Raw genomic sequence first — 14,506 nt, forward strand, 5'->3', positions numbered from 1 at the left:
CCGCAGTCAAATGACTGAAACAAGTAAAAGAGTAAAAGAGATATGTATTTTAATACTTTTGTGACAACCAGTACTCAACACAACAAAGCTTGTACAAAGCTTTACATTTTACTTTTGACAATCTTTTTCTAAAAAAGTGAAACAGGTCAAGTGAATAAACATCTTTAAAATTGCATTTTCAAACCCCTTCTTTCATATATATTTCCACTCGTGTGATATCTTACAACTTTACTTTGTTATATATATATATATATATATATATATGGCTAAGTCAAAATGGTTTTTGTATTCTTCCTTTCTATTTGGAAAGTTTAAATGTAGTTATAAAAATATGTCCTTCTGTTGAAATGTAATTTCAGTAAATTTCTATATCTTTGTGCAGCTGAGGATTGCTCTGCATTTTATATTTGATGTAATTAAATGGAGTTGCATGAAACGATTGTAGTGCATTAACTTTGGATATCTTCGTTGCTTATTTTGACTTTAATCACCTTATTTTGAAACTGTATGGATAATACCAAACTTAATCCTTGTGCCTAAACTTAAGTACCATATTCACCTGAATCTAAATTTTATATATATATATATACATACAATTTCACTGGCTCTATAATTTCAATTAGTGTTTTATTTTATCATTTCTGTTAGTAATTTACTGTTTTATTCTATTAGTTTGACTGGATGCTTTATCTTATTTTGAGATCCACATCACAGCAAAAGTTTCTAGCTGGAATAGCACTGAGAATGCTTAAGACTATTTTCAGTCTTTCACAATGCTCTTTTCTCACAGACAACAATCTCATACTCTCAAACTTATTATTTGGATAATTTGAGAAATAAAAATTTTATATCAATATAAAAATATCTTAGTCCACCAATTCTGTCAGTCATTTTTGCCCAAATTTTCTCCTGTTTTGACCTTTAATAGTTGTTTGAAATTTTGTAGATTCTTTCACATAAGGCAGTGAGCTGGTGGAATTAACAAATTAGACAAAAGACTTAGCATTTCCTGTGGCTTTTTACATTCTCACTTCAAATTCCACCAACGTCAGCTTTGCCTTCCATCCTTTTGAGGTCAATGTCATAACTAGTTTCTGCCACAAAAATTTCATGCCTTGTACCTATAGTAGAAAGGATTGTTATTAAGGCAGTGAGCTGGTAGAATTAACAAATCAGACAAAATGCTTAGCACTATTTCTTCTGGCTCTTTATGTTCTCAGTTCAAATTTCAGTAAGGTCAACTTTTCCTTTTCATCTTTTGGGGTTGATGAAATAAATACCAGTTCAGCCCTGGGATTGAGATAATAGACATACTCACTCACCTAAAATAACTGGCCTTGTGCCAAAATTTGGAAGTGTTATTATTGGAATTGTTGTTTGACAGTTGCTTTATTTATCTGCTTCAGTATCTTTTCAATTGGCTGCTTCCTAGTAGTCTGGACTATGTTACCAAACACTGCACTCAGATCGTACCTTGTCAATATATGCACCTGGTCCTTAACATGTTGAAACTGTATGAATGTCTTCTTGAAGAAATCAGGTAAATTCTGTCATTGGCTTACATATCACTCATTACCGCCACCACCATCCCATTTTTATTTTAAGCATTTTTATTTATTTTAGATTTTTGTTTTAATATTTATATAATGGCACTGAAGGTCAGTAAGTTCCCAGTAAGTTATTTCTACAATGTTAGTTTAGTTACCAGTTGAGAAATTTCACTTCACTTATTCTCCAGCCATAGTAATAACTGTTAGTCTGATATGCACTTGCACATAAACAATCATGTTATTCTTTAGACTCAGATCAGCTCTCATCAAGTAGACCTATGATCTACTGTACTCTAGCAGGACTATCCAACTTTTTTTTTTTTTTTTTTAAATTAAACATCATATGTCTAAAACACATTAACTCATTCTTCTGAAGATAGTAGAATGTTATACAAGAAAAATTTGGCTGCTTTTTCTGCCAAGGCAAGTAACCATTTAAACCTTCTCTGAATATAAAGTCTTTGATGGCCTAACAATCTACTAGGAGTTACAGGATATTTTCATTGTCATTCCATTATAGTGTTGGCCAACAAGTCTATAGTGGCATCTATCCACCTGTCAATGGTTCATAATCAAACACTGATCATAATTCTATGAACCCCTCACAAAGACACCTTAGTTTCAGCAACACAGTCCTTCAAATAATAAACTGGTATTATAGAGAGACACAGTTTGCTTTAAGAAGTAGTAAGGGCACTGAAAAACAAATATTTGATTATCTTAATTGATAAGTACTATTCTGCCCTTATTTTAAGAAAAGCAACAGAAAATGTTCTTCAGTAAGGTTCTATGTTAAAATGCTCTACGTTAAAACAGTACATAAAAATAATCTAAAACCTTCAGTGATGTTTTAACAACCCACTGGATTATAACATAGTTATTTATAATCTTCAGTTTTCTAATTCATAAACTGGAGCTTAATTCACCCTTTATCTTTAGAGGGTTGAAAGAATAACAACCAATAATATGCATAAATCAACCATAATCTCTTTCCTGCAAAGATTGGCCTTCTGACCAATCAAAAGAAAAGAGTTGTGATACAGCTTCTTGTATCGATTCAACACTCTTGCTTATAGCTTGGTTTGACCCTAGAACATTAATACTAATAGAATTTGAACTATCAGCTTTTCAGCCAGTAGGATTATTGATTTGATCAGCTATGACTGCATAGTAGTACCCATAATCCATATTTATATAATACATAAGGCTGTGCTAGTCTGAAGTGAGATCTATAGGAACTTATAAAACCAGCCCATCTTTCCTGGAATAAATCTTTAAAAATAAAGCTGTTTGTTAAAATAATTAAAAACAAAACAATTTTTAATTTCAGACGTATTGGAGGTCCACAAGATGAGATGGTTAATGTTGATGATATTGCAGGCTTTTCAGTAATTCAAGAAAAACTAGCTGAAGAAAAATCTAACATGATTATTACCCACTTCTTGTTTGCATTGGTCTGGTCATTATCAGCAACTTTGACCTCTGATTCAAGTCTCAAGTTTCAGGAGTTCTTCCACAAGTTATGTGAAACTGAAAGTATAAATGCAAGGTGAAAGGAAATGTTTACACATACACATAAATGCACAATATATATTTATGATTATTATATATTATTTTTAAATAATAGAGAAGTGAATTAAGGTAGTGAGCTGGCAAAATGGTCAGCACACCAGCCAAAATGATTAGCTGTGTTTCTTCTGACTTTCTGTCTTCGGTTCAAATACAACTGAGGTCAACTTTGCCTTTCATCCTTTTGGGGTTGGTAAAATAAGTACCAGTCAAGCACTGGTGACTTACCCATTCCCCTGAAAATGCTGGTCTTGAACCAAAATTTAAAACCAACATTAAGGAAGTGAATAACTAAATTTGTAGAGCAACAAGCATAATGGAACTAGTCACTGAACAATTGATGAGCTTGTTGAGATAATTGATGTGTCCTGGAGCTTCTTCCAACGAATTTTGAGCAAGGAATTTGTGAAAAATTTTGAGCAAGGAATTTGTGAAAAATTTTGAGCAAGGAATTTGTGAAAAATTTTGAGCAAGGAATTACAGCAAAATTTGTGCCTTGCTTGCTCACAGAAGTTCAAAAGCATTCACAACTGAACTGAAAGAATAGTTGGAATATCTGGACCTTTTTTTTTGAAAGTCATTACTGATGATGAAAGCTGGTGCTATGGAATTTGCAGATGTGGAAGAGGTAACGAAAAAAAAAAAAGTGTTAAAAGACATCACTTTGCAAGAGTTCCAGCACTGCTTTGAAGAGTGGAAAACACATCTGGATCGATGCATTGCTCCAAATGGAGAATACTTTGAAGCTGATGAAAGAGTAAAATAACATTGCAATATTCCAGTTTCTTTTGGGCACCTCCTCATATTATGAATTCAAATACCAAAAAAGACTTCATTTTTTATTCATCCATAGTTAAAATATGAACCAGTTATATACTGGAATCATCTCAATTGACTATATCCCTTTCTTTACATTGTAAGCTTAATTCTTGCAAGTGGTAACTTTGCTGTTCATCCTTCTGGTATCAGTAGAATAAATACTCCTTCTTTATGAATTTGTGTCCCCAGTAGGAAATCATTACATACCTGGTGGGTTGGCTGTGGGGAAAGAAATGGATTTCTCTCTGGTCAAGCACTCATCAATTATTAAAGTGTAACTGAAGAGAATTTGCAAAGTCATGTACTTAAGTATACTTGAAAATTTACTGGAAACAGTACTTATCTCCAACCTTAACTGAAGTGGAAGATCAAGTAGTGAGAGGTAGAGCTCTCCACTAAATAGACTGAAAAGTAGGATGAGAGTGGCAAATATGATCCAACTGAGTGAATCTACTAATGATAGTTGTTAGTATTAAGTTTTTCCTATGAGGAAGAATGTACAACTCAAAATTGATTAAGGTTACCAGAGTACATGCACTCAGAGATGCAAAACATTCTGGAGAAGGAAAGTATGGAAGCTGAATGATTCTTCAGTGAATTAAAAATTCAAAAAAGTGCTGGACAATATATATTACAAGAAAGGGGAGACCTATAACACAGAAGACAACTTGGAGTTTTTTGGAGATGAACTGCTGTGACCCACAGACTAGATTTGTAGATGGAGTAAAGTCCCAGCTATATGGGAGGTAAAAATATTAGATGAATGCTATAGAGATATAAGGAAGTTAGGCAATAGGCCTGGAAAGAATAAGAGAAAAAAGGAGCGAAATTAGGAAGCTAGAAGAGAAGTTGAACTCTAAAAGAGTATTATAATTTGCTTGAAGTATTGCCATATGTATGAGAGAATTGCTTGAAAAGCCATTCGACGATGCAGGTAGGGATTGAAATATGCAAGGTAATGTCAATGTCAATGAATGGAAGCAGAGATAAAGATAAAGTTTTACCTTACATAGGTTGTTTAATATGCCTATGTTCCAACCTTTGTCTTCATCCAGTAACATCACCAATGTGTTTTCATTCATTTTTGGCTTGCATTGCTCAAAACTTTTTCAAAAATTTATCTCAATTATACACGAGTGCAAAGAGAAAAGTTGAATGCAAGAAGTTTGTCAATGTTCTGCAACATGTGGATGAGGGGCAGTTGTTGTTCAGAATTGCAAAGCAATGTATCACTATGAATAGAGACCTCATGATCTCATTGGTGAAAAGTGTATGTGGAATGATAATGCATTGACACTGAGGAGAAACATAGAATTTGTTTACAAATGATTTTATACCCATGCTAGCATAGAAAATGGACGTTAAATGATGATGATCACACACACAAGGGGTAGCTGAAAAGTTTCTGGCTTTAGGTAAAAGAAAATACAAGATCAGTTTATGATTTTATTCAACATATTCACACACTTATTGTAGCAGTCCTTCAGTTTTTCTAAGCTTTGTAAAAGAACTAGGAAAGTTCAGCCTCCAACCAGACCTTTTGCGATATCCATAAAGCCAGGAACTTTTCAGCATCCCCTCGTGTATGTGTATATATATAAATATGTGTGTGTGAGTGTGTGTGTCAACGGGTCGGTGGATATAGATAAATAGTGATACACATATACATATGTGTATCTGCTTATGAATGCATACATCTGTGAAAGTAAGAATGCAGTCACCTTAAAACTTATATATACTTATATATACTAATTATCTAAGTATTTTTAATTTTAAAAAATATTTTATTTTGGCAGGCCTAAAGAAATGAAATTCTCTCGAAGTCTCTTAATCCCTAAGAAAGGATCCATTTATGATTATATTTATATGAAGAAGCAATATGGATCTTGGAGGACTTGGGAAAGTCTTGTTGATCCAACAATCATCACAGAGAAAACAAAGGTGATTAAACCTGTTTTCATTAGATTTGATAATTATTAATTGTGGAATAATAATGTTTTGTTTTACCGTTGTCAAAGACACTGTAGCTGTTTGAGTCTAACACACAACTGACTTGTTATGTTAAAAGCTAGAGTTCAATCATTACTGCAAAAACCAAAAGTTATTTTTGCTGTTGTTGCTATTCTTTTACCACAAGTCAGCTCAAATTGAGCAGATCTATGATCAAGCATACAATCCCAAATCATTGGATTTTTATTTAAACTGTAATGTATCCAGGACTACATTATATTAGATATACAATTCTCCTTTTTTTAACATCTTAGGGTATGAGTTGGCTGGATTTGAAGTGGGTGGTTAGCTATTGTTTATAGCCAATCAAGCAACAACTTTTCTTGAACCAGTTGTTTTGCCTCTGGTGAAGTCACATAATGCTTCCTGTTATGATTACTAACTGAATAGTTATTAGCAAGAAAGGTACTCAACAGTAAAAAACAGTTGCTCAAACAACCAAATATTTTTTCAAAACATTCTCTCACCTTATTGGATAGGGAATGTCAACAAAACTAATAATGCATGAAGAAAAGACATAATACATGAGTTGGGAGGATTTGCTGTAGAGGACTGTGGTTAATGTAGAACTTATGACTATATTTATATGAAGAAGTGTTTGCAGTTTAATATATCACAAGAACACAAGAGGTGGAAGAAGATGCAGTTCAATTTATGGGGTTAAAACAAAATAGATAATTACAAGCAAAGTGAGTGTTGTCATAATTGTATTGTTGTTGTTACAGTTATAGATTTTTGTTGTTACTGTAATAGTTTTTGTTGTATGATACATTAGATTTATGGGTCTTGGAGATATGAATGTTACTGTTAGCTGACAATAGATGTCTTTCAGATAGAGGTGAGATGTAGACTGCAAGTTGTTAAGAGTATGTTGGCAGCATTGCTTTAGACCTGGCTGTAATATTACAATATTGTTATTAGTCATGAAGAAGTTATAGAAATGAGAAAAGTGTTACAGTAAGGCTACAAGTATTATAATGGTAGTAATGTTTAATATGCAAGTTATAGTAGCACTTGTAGTAATGCATGATATAAACACCAATCCCACCTTCAAAGATGTTTTTAAAAAATCAAGCTGAACAATCTTCTGAAACAAATTTGCTGATATAGATGTTCTTACAGTGTTATAAAGCATATTAAATTGTGAAGTATTAGGTATTTAAACATTGAAGAAGATATGACTTTTTATATTTATATTTAAATCTATAGAGAAGCAAATATATGCTTTACTTTGGATAATAGTGTGCTTTCAAAACTCTATCCACCATATTTTATCAGACATGTATAACTCATGACTCAGTTGGATCCAAACATTTTAGAATTTATTCACTTATGTATTAATGAATGGGAAAAGTAAAGCACTTTATAAATGCTTTGCAGAAGAAAATAGATTGCCATTGAATCTCCATACCATAATAACAAGAGATAGCATTGGATTCAATCAAGGCTTTTAAAAATATATTTTAAGATGTTGCCAGTAAAATTCGTTTTTTCCCACTTATATTAATGCATTTCACAGAAAATTCAAATGAGTAAACTGGCTCTGTGATATAGCAATAATGAAAACTTCAGATCAAAGATGTGTTATTTGTCTGCATACATTATTGCAATGCAAGACTGAAATATAGTTAATGATCACGAAAATCAGCTAGCTCTCATAGACTAATGCTATGCAATTGCTCATAATCTATCTTTATAATACAGGTTCATTTTTTTGTTTTTATGCAAACATATTTTAATGTTTCTCAAATACATTTTTTTAAACTATAAATAGATGTCATTTAACCATTTAGCATTTAAAACAGTCATATCTGGCCCAAATTTTCTGCCTGTTTTATGTTCAAACCAGTCAGATCCAGTCTCTCACACTTCAGCTACAATGTCATTCTAAAACTGAACAATCACATCATTGAAATCTTGAAGCCTTGATGTAATGCATGATTAATTCAAAACAATGTGCATAAATAAGTATTATATTTGACAAGGTAATTTGAATGTTAAATGGTTAAGAACTATTATTTTTCTTTTTTTTTTTTTTTACTTTTGTTGCATTTTTTGAGATTCTAAGGATTTGAACCTTTCATCAATTTAATTCTGGGGGTTCCAGCATCCAAAATTATGATGTTTAAGGTTATGCGTTTCAAGATTAAGACCCAAACTCTTAAGACTGGTACTAGTCTATCAACAGGGAATTTATTTTGCATTTGATTAACCAGGAAACCTGAGTAAATTACTGGTTCTTAAAATACTTTCAATGGTTGCAGGGTATTTATATTTCTTTCATCACGACATTCATATCCATTTCTAGATGAACAAAATACTAGTGAATACAAAAGAGACTGAAAGACAGAATTTCTTCTTGAGGCTCTTCTTCCACCAAGGAAAGCCTTTACTATTTGTTGGCCCCACAGGAACAGGAAAAAGCTCTGTTATCAATAGCTTTCTTTTGAAACTGAATAAAGACTCCTACATAACATGCAACATCAACTTCTCAGCACAAACTTCAGCCAATCAGACTCAAGATATCATTGTCTCCAAACTGGAAAGGTAGGTGAAGCATTTTACATCTTGGCAAAATCCAATTATCAGAGAAGGAAAGAAAACTTTTCTCAAAACACATCAGGGTGTTTTTTTTTCTTTTTTGTTTTATTTTGTTCAGTGATTTGGCCTTTACTGACTTTGTTCTCCCATGTTTCTTAATTTAAATATCCAGGGGATGAAGAATTTTTACTAATGACAGTATTTATTCATTGACCAATATTCAAATTACATCAAATTTATTTTCTTTACAATGTACAATATAAAATTGAATCATCAAAAATTTATTTCACCCCTTGATTCAGCAGACCTATGATGGAGAACATTCAAGCAATAAACACTCCATTTATTTTCAAACACTGTGTATGTAGGAAAATATTACTCAATGTATCCTTTCTTTTTAAGATAAGGTGTAAATTTAAAAGGAATTTGGCTACTATATTCAGCAGGTCAAGCCCTCAAGCCCTCACATAGAGTCCCCCTGGAACAGCAGTGACACCTGAAGGAGAACACAAAGTTATAATTATATTTATCTTATCATTAAGCAAGTTAGAACACCAGTGATCACTTATGCAGCCTGCTAAATAATATCTGATATCATACGACCAGACAGAACAAAGTAGATACAGCAATAATTACTCATAGGTAGATCCAAAGGAGAAATTATGTATTTCTTGTATCATATCTCGAGTTATAACTTTTAAATGTACTGGGGATAGTCCAAGAAGTACCCACATGAAAATCCAAATAACCAAATTTAGCTGGAACACAGACAGATAGTAGTTGGGTGTGTTTCCCTTCAAGGTGGAAAAACACTATGTTTCTTATAAACATTACTGCACACTACTTGTTTTAATTTTGGTACCAAGTCTTTTGTATATGTATATTCGTTGTTTCATTTTGTATTTTTTCCATTTTTCTCTCAACTTTTCTTTATTTACCATTCAGTCAGCAGGCTTAATTTTTGCCTGTTACTGCCCTTATCTCACCGTTTTTCTGTCCTTATTTGTCTATTGTGTCCACTTGTCAATACCACAGAAACTTACACTGCTGATACTTCCAAACTGAACAATATTGTCGGGTGTCAAAATTGTGATGATAATTTGTTTGACAACTGATGAGGGGTTTAGCATGTTTGTATTTGTTTGTGCATTTTATTTTCTATTTTTCTTTTAAGTTTCTTTGTTCCCCTGTGCTATCCTTTTCGTTATTACATTTGACATATTTGTTTGTGTGTATGTGTGTGTGTGCATACACATATGTACAACAAAATATTGTTAAACTATATTTATCGAGAGAAGAAACAAATTAATAGTTATGGCACTCTTTTAATAGCTTCTCTTTCTTTTTCATATTTAATTGATATCATATATAAATAATGTACATTCTTTGTATTTTGAGGAGGTGTAAAGGAGTCTATGGTCCTTCAGGAGAGAAAATATTGTGTGTGTTTGTTGATGATTTAAATATGCCAGCTCTTGAAAATGGTGCTCAACCTCCAATAGAACTACTGAGACAGTGGTTAGACCATGGATTCTGGTATGATAGGTATGACATTTCCTACAATCTCTTCATGTTTTTTTTTATACTCCTTTTAACTTATTTATTTTACTTCTTGCTGGTTTCATGCTGTGTGTATTTTCTTGCATAGCATACTGTTGACTACATTATTCAGTGTCACTTTCTTAAAGAGAAGCATGAAAAAATTGTTTGGTTGTTACTTCTAGCATTTTGAGCGACCATCAAGAGATTTCTTATTGGTGTGGTTTAACCCCAGACTAGCCCTAATAGAGTAGATTTGTAATCAAAGACATTTTATCCAAGTTCATCCTATTAGATTTTTTCCTCTCCAGACAATGTATCTATGATTACATTATCCAATGTATTCTTTCTTTTTTTTTAAGAGAGTGATTTCAGATAGATTTGACTGCTATATAGTTGAGAAACTATATAAAAGTTCTCCCACTGGTTTGGGTTCCATTCATTATTATAGGATATAAAATTTGAACTCATGCCCATATATAGACAGTAGTGCAGCATTTTAACCAGGAAGTCATTGTGCTTCTTAAAATAGTAAAAATACTCCTCTAGAAGTTAAATCATATATCTACTAACAAGACAAGTGTGTTAACTATCACATGACCAGGATTCAGGATTGTGTGTGCATCTGTGTGTGCGTGCATCTGTGTGTGTGTGTGCATGTAGCATGTGTATATGTGAGTATATGTCCATAATACATGCATGCACATATGACTGTGTGATTAAGAAACTCACTTTCAAACCACTTAGTTTGGGTTCAGTCCCACTGTGCAGTATCTTGGGCAAGTGTTTTCGACTATAGCCTCTGGCTAACCAATACTTGGTGAGTGAATTTGGGAGATGGAAACTGAGTAGAAACCTGTTATATATATATATATATATATATATATACATATATATAGGTTATGAGCGATTGTGGTGTCAATTAGACCCAGAGGTTTCAGATAATGCTGAGTAAGTGTTATAGATAGACCATAGTTAAGCTCCAGGTTCAGTGATTATAAATGTTCTAAAATATACTCTCCTTCATTTTCTACAATGCTCTTCCATCTATCTGGTAGACTTGCAAGGCCTCTCTTCCAAAATTCCCTTGTCTGTGACGAAAAGTACTCCTCCAGTACTGTTCTGACTTTGTCTACAGAATTCATATTTTTTCCACCCAGATCATTTTGAAGTCTGTGGAATAAATTATAATCAGATGAGGTATCGTTTCCCATTCAAACTGCTCCAGCCTGTGGAATGTCATCTTCACTGCATGTGACTGAGCATCCTGATGGGAGAACATCTTTTGTCTTCAAACCAAAGATAGTCGTTTTTCTTCTAGTACTGACTTAAGTCACTCAAACTGCTCACAATAGATCTCCTTTGTTATTGTTTGGTTTGAGTTTAAAAGTTCAAAGTGGACTAAACTTTTCATATCCCATCAAACAGATAACAACACCTTATGTGGGTGAAGATCTTCTTTAGATTAGAGTGCTGGCGTTTCTCCTGTCACTACCCACTGTCTTTGGCACTTGACATTTTTATAGAGAATCTATTTGTCATCACCAGTCACTATTCAGTCCAAAAAATGTTCATTCGTGAAACAGGACAGCAAAGAAGAGCACACATTCACTATCTGTGCATGATTAGACTCGGAAAGTTTGTGAGGAACCCACAGACCCAATTTGCTGACCTTTCTGATGGCACACAGGATTCGATAAATGGTTGAATGACCAAATCCAAGCTTCTCTGCTAGTTCCTCAACAGTTACAATGGGATTTTGTTCCACCAGGATTTGCAGGACATCTTCATTGAGCTCTACAGATCTTCCAGGACAAGGCTCATCTTCTAGGCTGTAGCTTCTGGCTCAGAATATCTGGAACCACTATTGACACTGGCTTATGCTTATTATCCGATCCTCATATACTGCATTAATATTCCTCACGCTTTCCATTGCATTATTGCTTTTATTGAACTCATAAAGCAAAATATGCCGAATATACTCCTTTGTCACTTGCATTATAACTTTGAGGAAATGACTTAAAATCGAACAGCACTCTTCAAAACTTGCACTAAGAATAAGTACAAGGTAAAATTACTACCTGCTTTTATAGCAAGTTGATGCAGGTAGTTTATCTCATTCCCTCCGCTATTTAGTTCATGCAATTGAAAAAACTGCATTATTTATGGGATGACCTTATATATATATATATATATTAATCAATGAAATTCCAACTTAGTCTGATTTCCATGTTATATTATTTACAAATTTTTACAATATTGAAATAAACTAGTACTTTCATGCATTATGCAATCATCAGGTTTATGTAGTGACAGTTGTGTTCCACAGCTGACAACAGTTGTTACTTGTGGAACACAGCTGTCACTATATTAATCTGATGAGTGTGTAACACATGAAAGTACTAGTTTATTTCAATAATGTAAAATTGTAAATAATTAAACATGGAAATCAGACTAAGTTGGAATTTCATTGATTAATATATTCTTTTATACACAATCTTATGAACTCGAGGATATATATGTGTGTGTGTATGTGTGTGTGTGTGTGTGTGTGTGTGTGTGTGTGTGTGTGTGTGTGTGTGTGTGTGTGTGTGTGTGTGTGTGTCTGTGTGTGTGTGTGTGTGTGTGTGTGTATATGTGTGTGTGTGTGTGTTTGTATCTTTGTGTCAGTATTTCCACCCTCACTATTCATCCCTTTAACTTAGTAGTTTGACATAGAGACTGATTGAATAAATACCAAACTTTTGAAAGAATAAGTATTGGGGTTGATTTGTTTAACTAAAACTCTTCAAGGCAGTGCTCCAGCATGGCCACTTTTCATTGGCTGAAACAAGTAAAAGAATAAAATATATATATTTATATATACTTACATGTACACATACACTTATATAAGCATATATACATACAGTCGTATCTTGGTTTTTCAAACACCTCTTATCATGAATAATCCATGCTATATATATATATATATACATGCATACGTACATACACACACACACATGTATACATATATATATATATATATATATATATATATATATATATATATATATATATATATATATATATATATATATATATATATATATACATATGAAATGTGTGTGTTCGTTTATTCAATTCAGGAAAGACACTACTATGTTTGAGCTAGTTAATGTAAAGATATTGTCAGCGATGGCACCAACAAGTGGAGGTCGCAATCCAATAACAACACGTTTCCTGCGTCACTTCAACATCATCCATATCGATGCATTCTCAGAAGATATTCTCAAGGAAATTTTTTCACCAATGACCGAATGGCATTTCAGACAATTCCCTGTATCTTTGCGCCGATTCTCACGGGTAAGTGACACTTTACATATTTTCCCCCTCCATTGCTGATTAGCTAATCGATGATGTTGATAGTGGTAGTGTAGTTGGTGATGTTAGTAAAGAGTATAATTGTAATGATGACAGTTGTTATTGCTGTTGTTTAGCTCCAGCTCAGTCCTGTTTGGATGTTCCTTTGATCTAAACCATTCCAACTTTTACTGTATCTAAGAACTATACGGTCCAGTCCTTCTTGTTTTTAGATGGTAAGGTGTGATTTGAAAGGATTTGTTTACTATCTCTAACAGGCTGGACAACGACTCAGTAAAGATCCCCTTCAGTTATGAATGACCATGGGATTGCACCGAGAAAGTGACCCTCTGAGGCACAAGTTCAGGCAAGGTTGTTTATGGGAGACCAGTAGTTGTCCATGCATACCAGCCTCCCCTTTCCCTGCCACTGATATTATCCAAGGGAAAGGCAAAGGCCGATACAGCTTGGCACCAGTGACATCGCAACTCATTTCTACTGATAAGTGGACTGGAGCAAAGTGAAATAAAGTGTCTTATTCAAGAACACAAGACACAGCCTACTCCAGGAATCAAATTCACAACCTCACAATTGTAAGCTCAACGCTCTAACCACTGAGCCATGCATCAACCACACAAAGGTATCATCATTGATTCATATTGATGACAGGAGGTAGAATTGATGTCATGGTGTAGTCTCAAGTCAATTCTGATTGAGCAAACTTACAGTTAAAGGCATTCTAGCCATGAACATCCATTTTAAACAGACAGAATTTTTACATACACTTTGTATCCATATTTTTAGAAATGGCAGTGAGTTGTTTGAGGGAGATTTTTCTTGCAGGTCAAATGACCATGTAGCAATTGCTTGGAATTATTGATGGTAGTGGTAATGATGACGTGAGCTTAGCCAAGATCTTGACTGAGGGTGTTCTCAAATATTAAAATGGATCCGAAGGGCAGACGTAGGTGTGTGGTTAAGGAGTTTGTTTCTCAACTACATGATTTTGGGTTCAGTCCAACTGAATGGCACCTTGAGCAAACATCTTTCACAACAGTCTCAAGTTGACCAAAGCCTTGTGAATGTATTTAGTAGATGGAAACTGAAATAAGCCTGTTTTATACATACATACATATATA

At 33.5% G+C, this 14,506-nt stretch overlaps 1 protein-coding gene across 1 annotated transcript in view; it reads left to right on the forward strand.

Moving 5' to 3' along the window:
• Nucleotides 1–14,506, forward strand: part of LOC106881001 (dynein axonemal heavy chain 3) — a 174,058-nt gene that overhangs the window by 99,620 nt on the left and 59,932 nt on the right. Inside the window, exons 38-43 of the mRNA XM_052972117.1 lie at nucleotides 1,407–1,540; nucleotides 2,881–3,099; nucleotides 5,735–5,879; nucleotides 8,257–8,495; nucleotides 9,888–10,034; nucleotides 13,154–13,370. Coding sequence (XP_052828077.1) covers nucleotides 1,407–1,540; nucleotides 2,881–3,099; nucleotides 5,735–5,879; nucleotides 8,257–8,495; nucleotides 9,888–10,034; nucleotides 13,154–13,370 — 1,101 coding nt within the window. The remainder of the gene's footprint in view (nucleotides 1–1,406; nucleotides 1,541–2,880; nucleotides 3,100–5,734; nucleotides 5,880–8,256; nucleotides 8,496–9,887; nucleotides 10,035–13,153; nucleotides 13,371–14,506) is intronic.

The sequence above is a fragment of the Octopus bimaculoides genome, chromosome 1 (assembly GCF_001194135.2).
Source record: "Octopus bimaculoides isolate UCB-OBI-ISO-001 chromosome 1, ASM119413v2, whole genome shotgun sequence".
NCBI classification, from domain to species: Eukaryota; Metazoa; Mollusca; class Cephalopoda; order Octopoda; family Octopodidae; genus Octopus; species Octopus bimaculoides.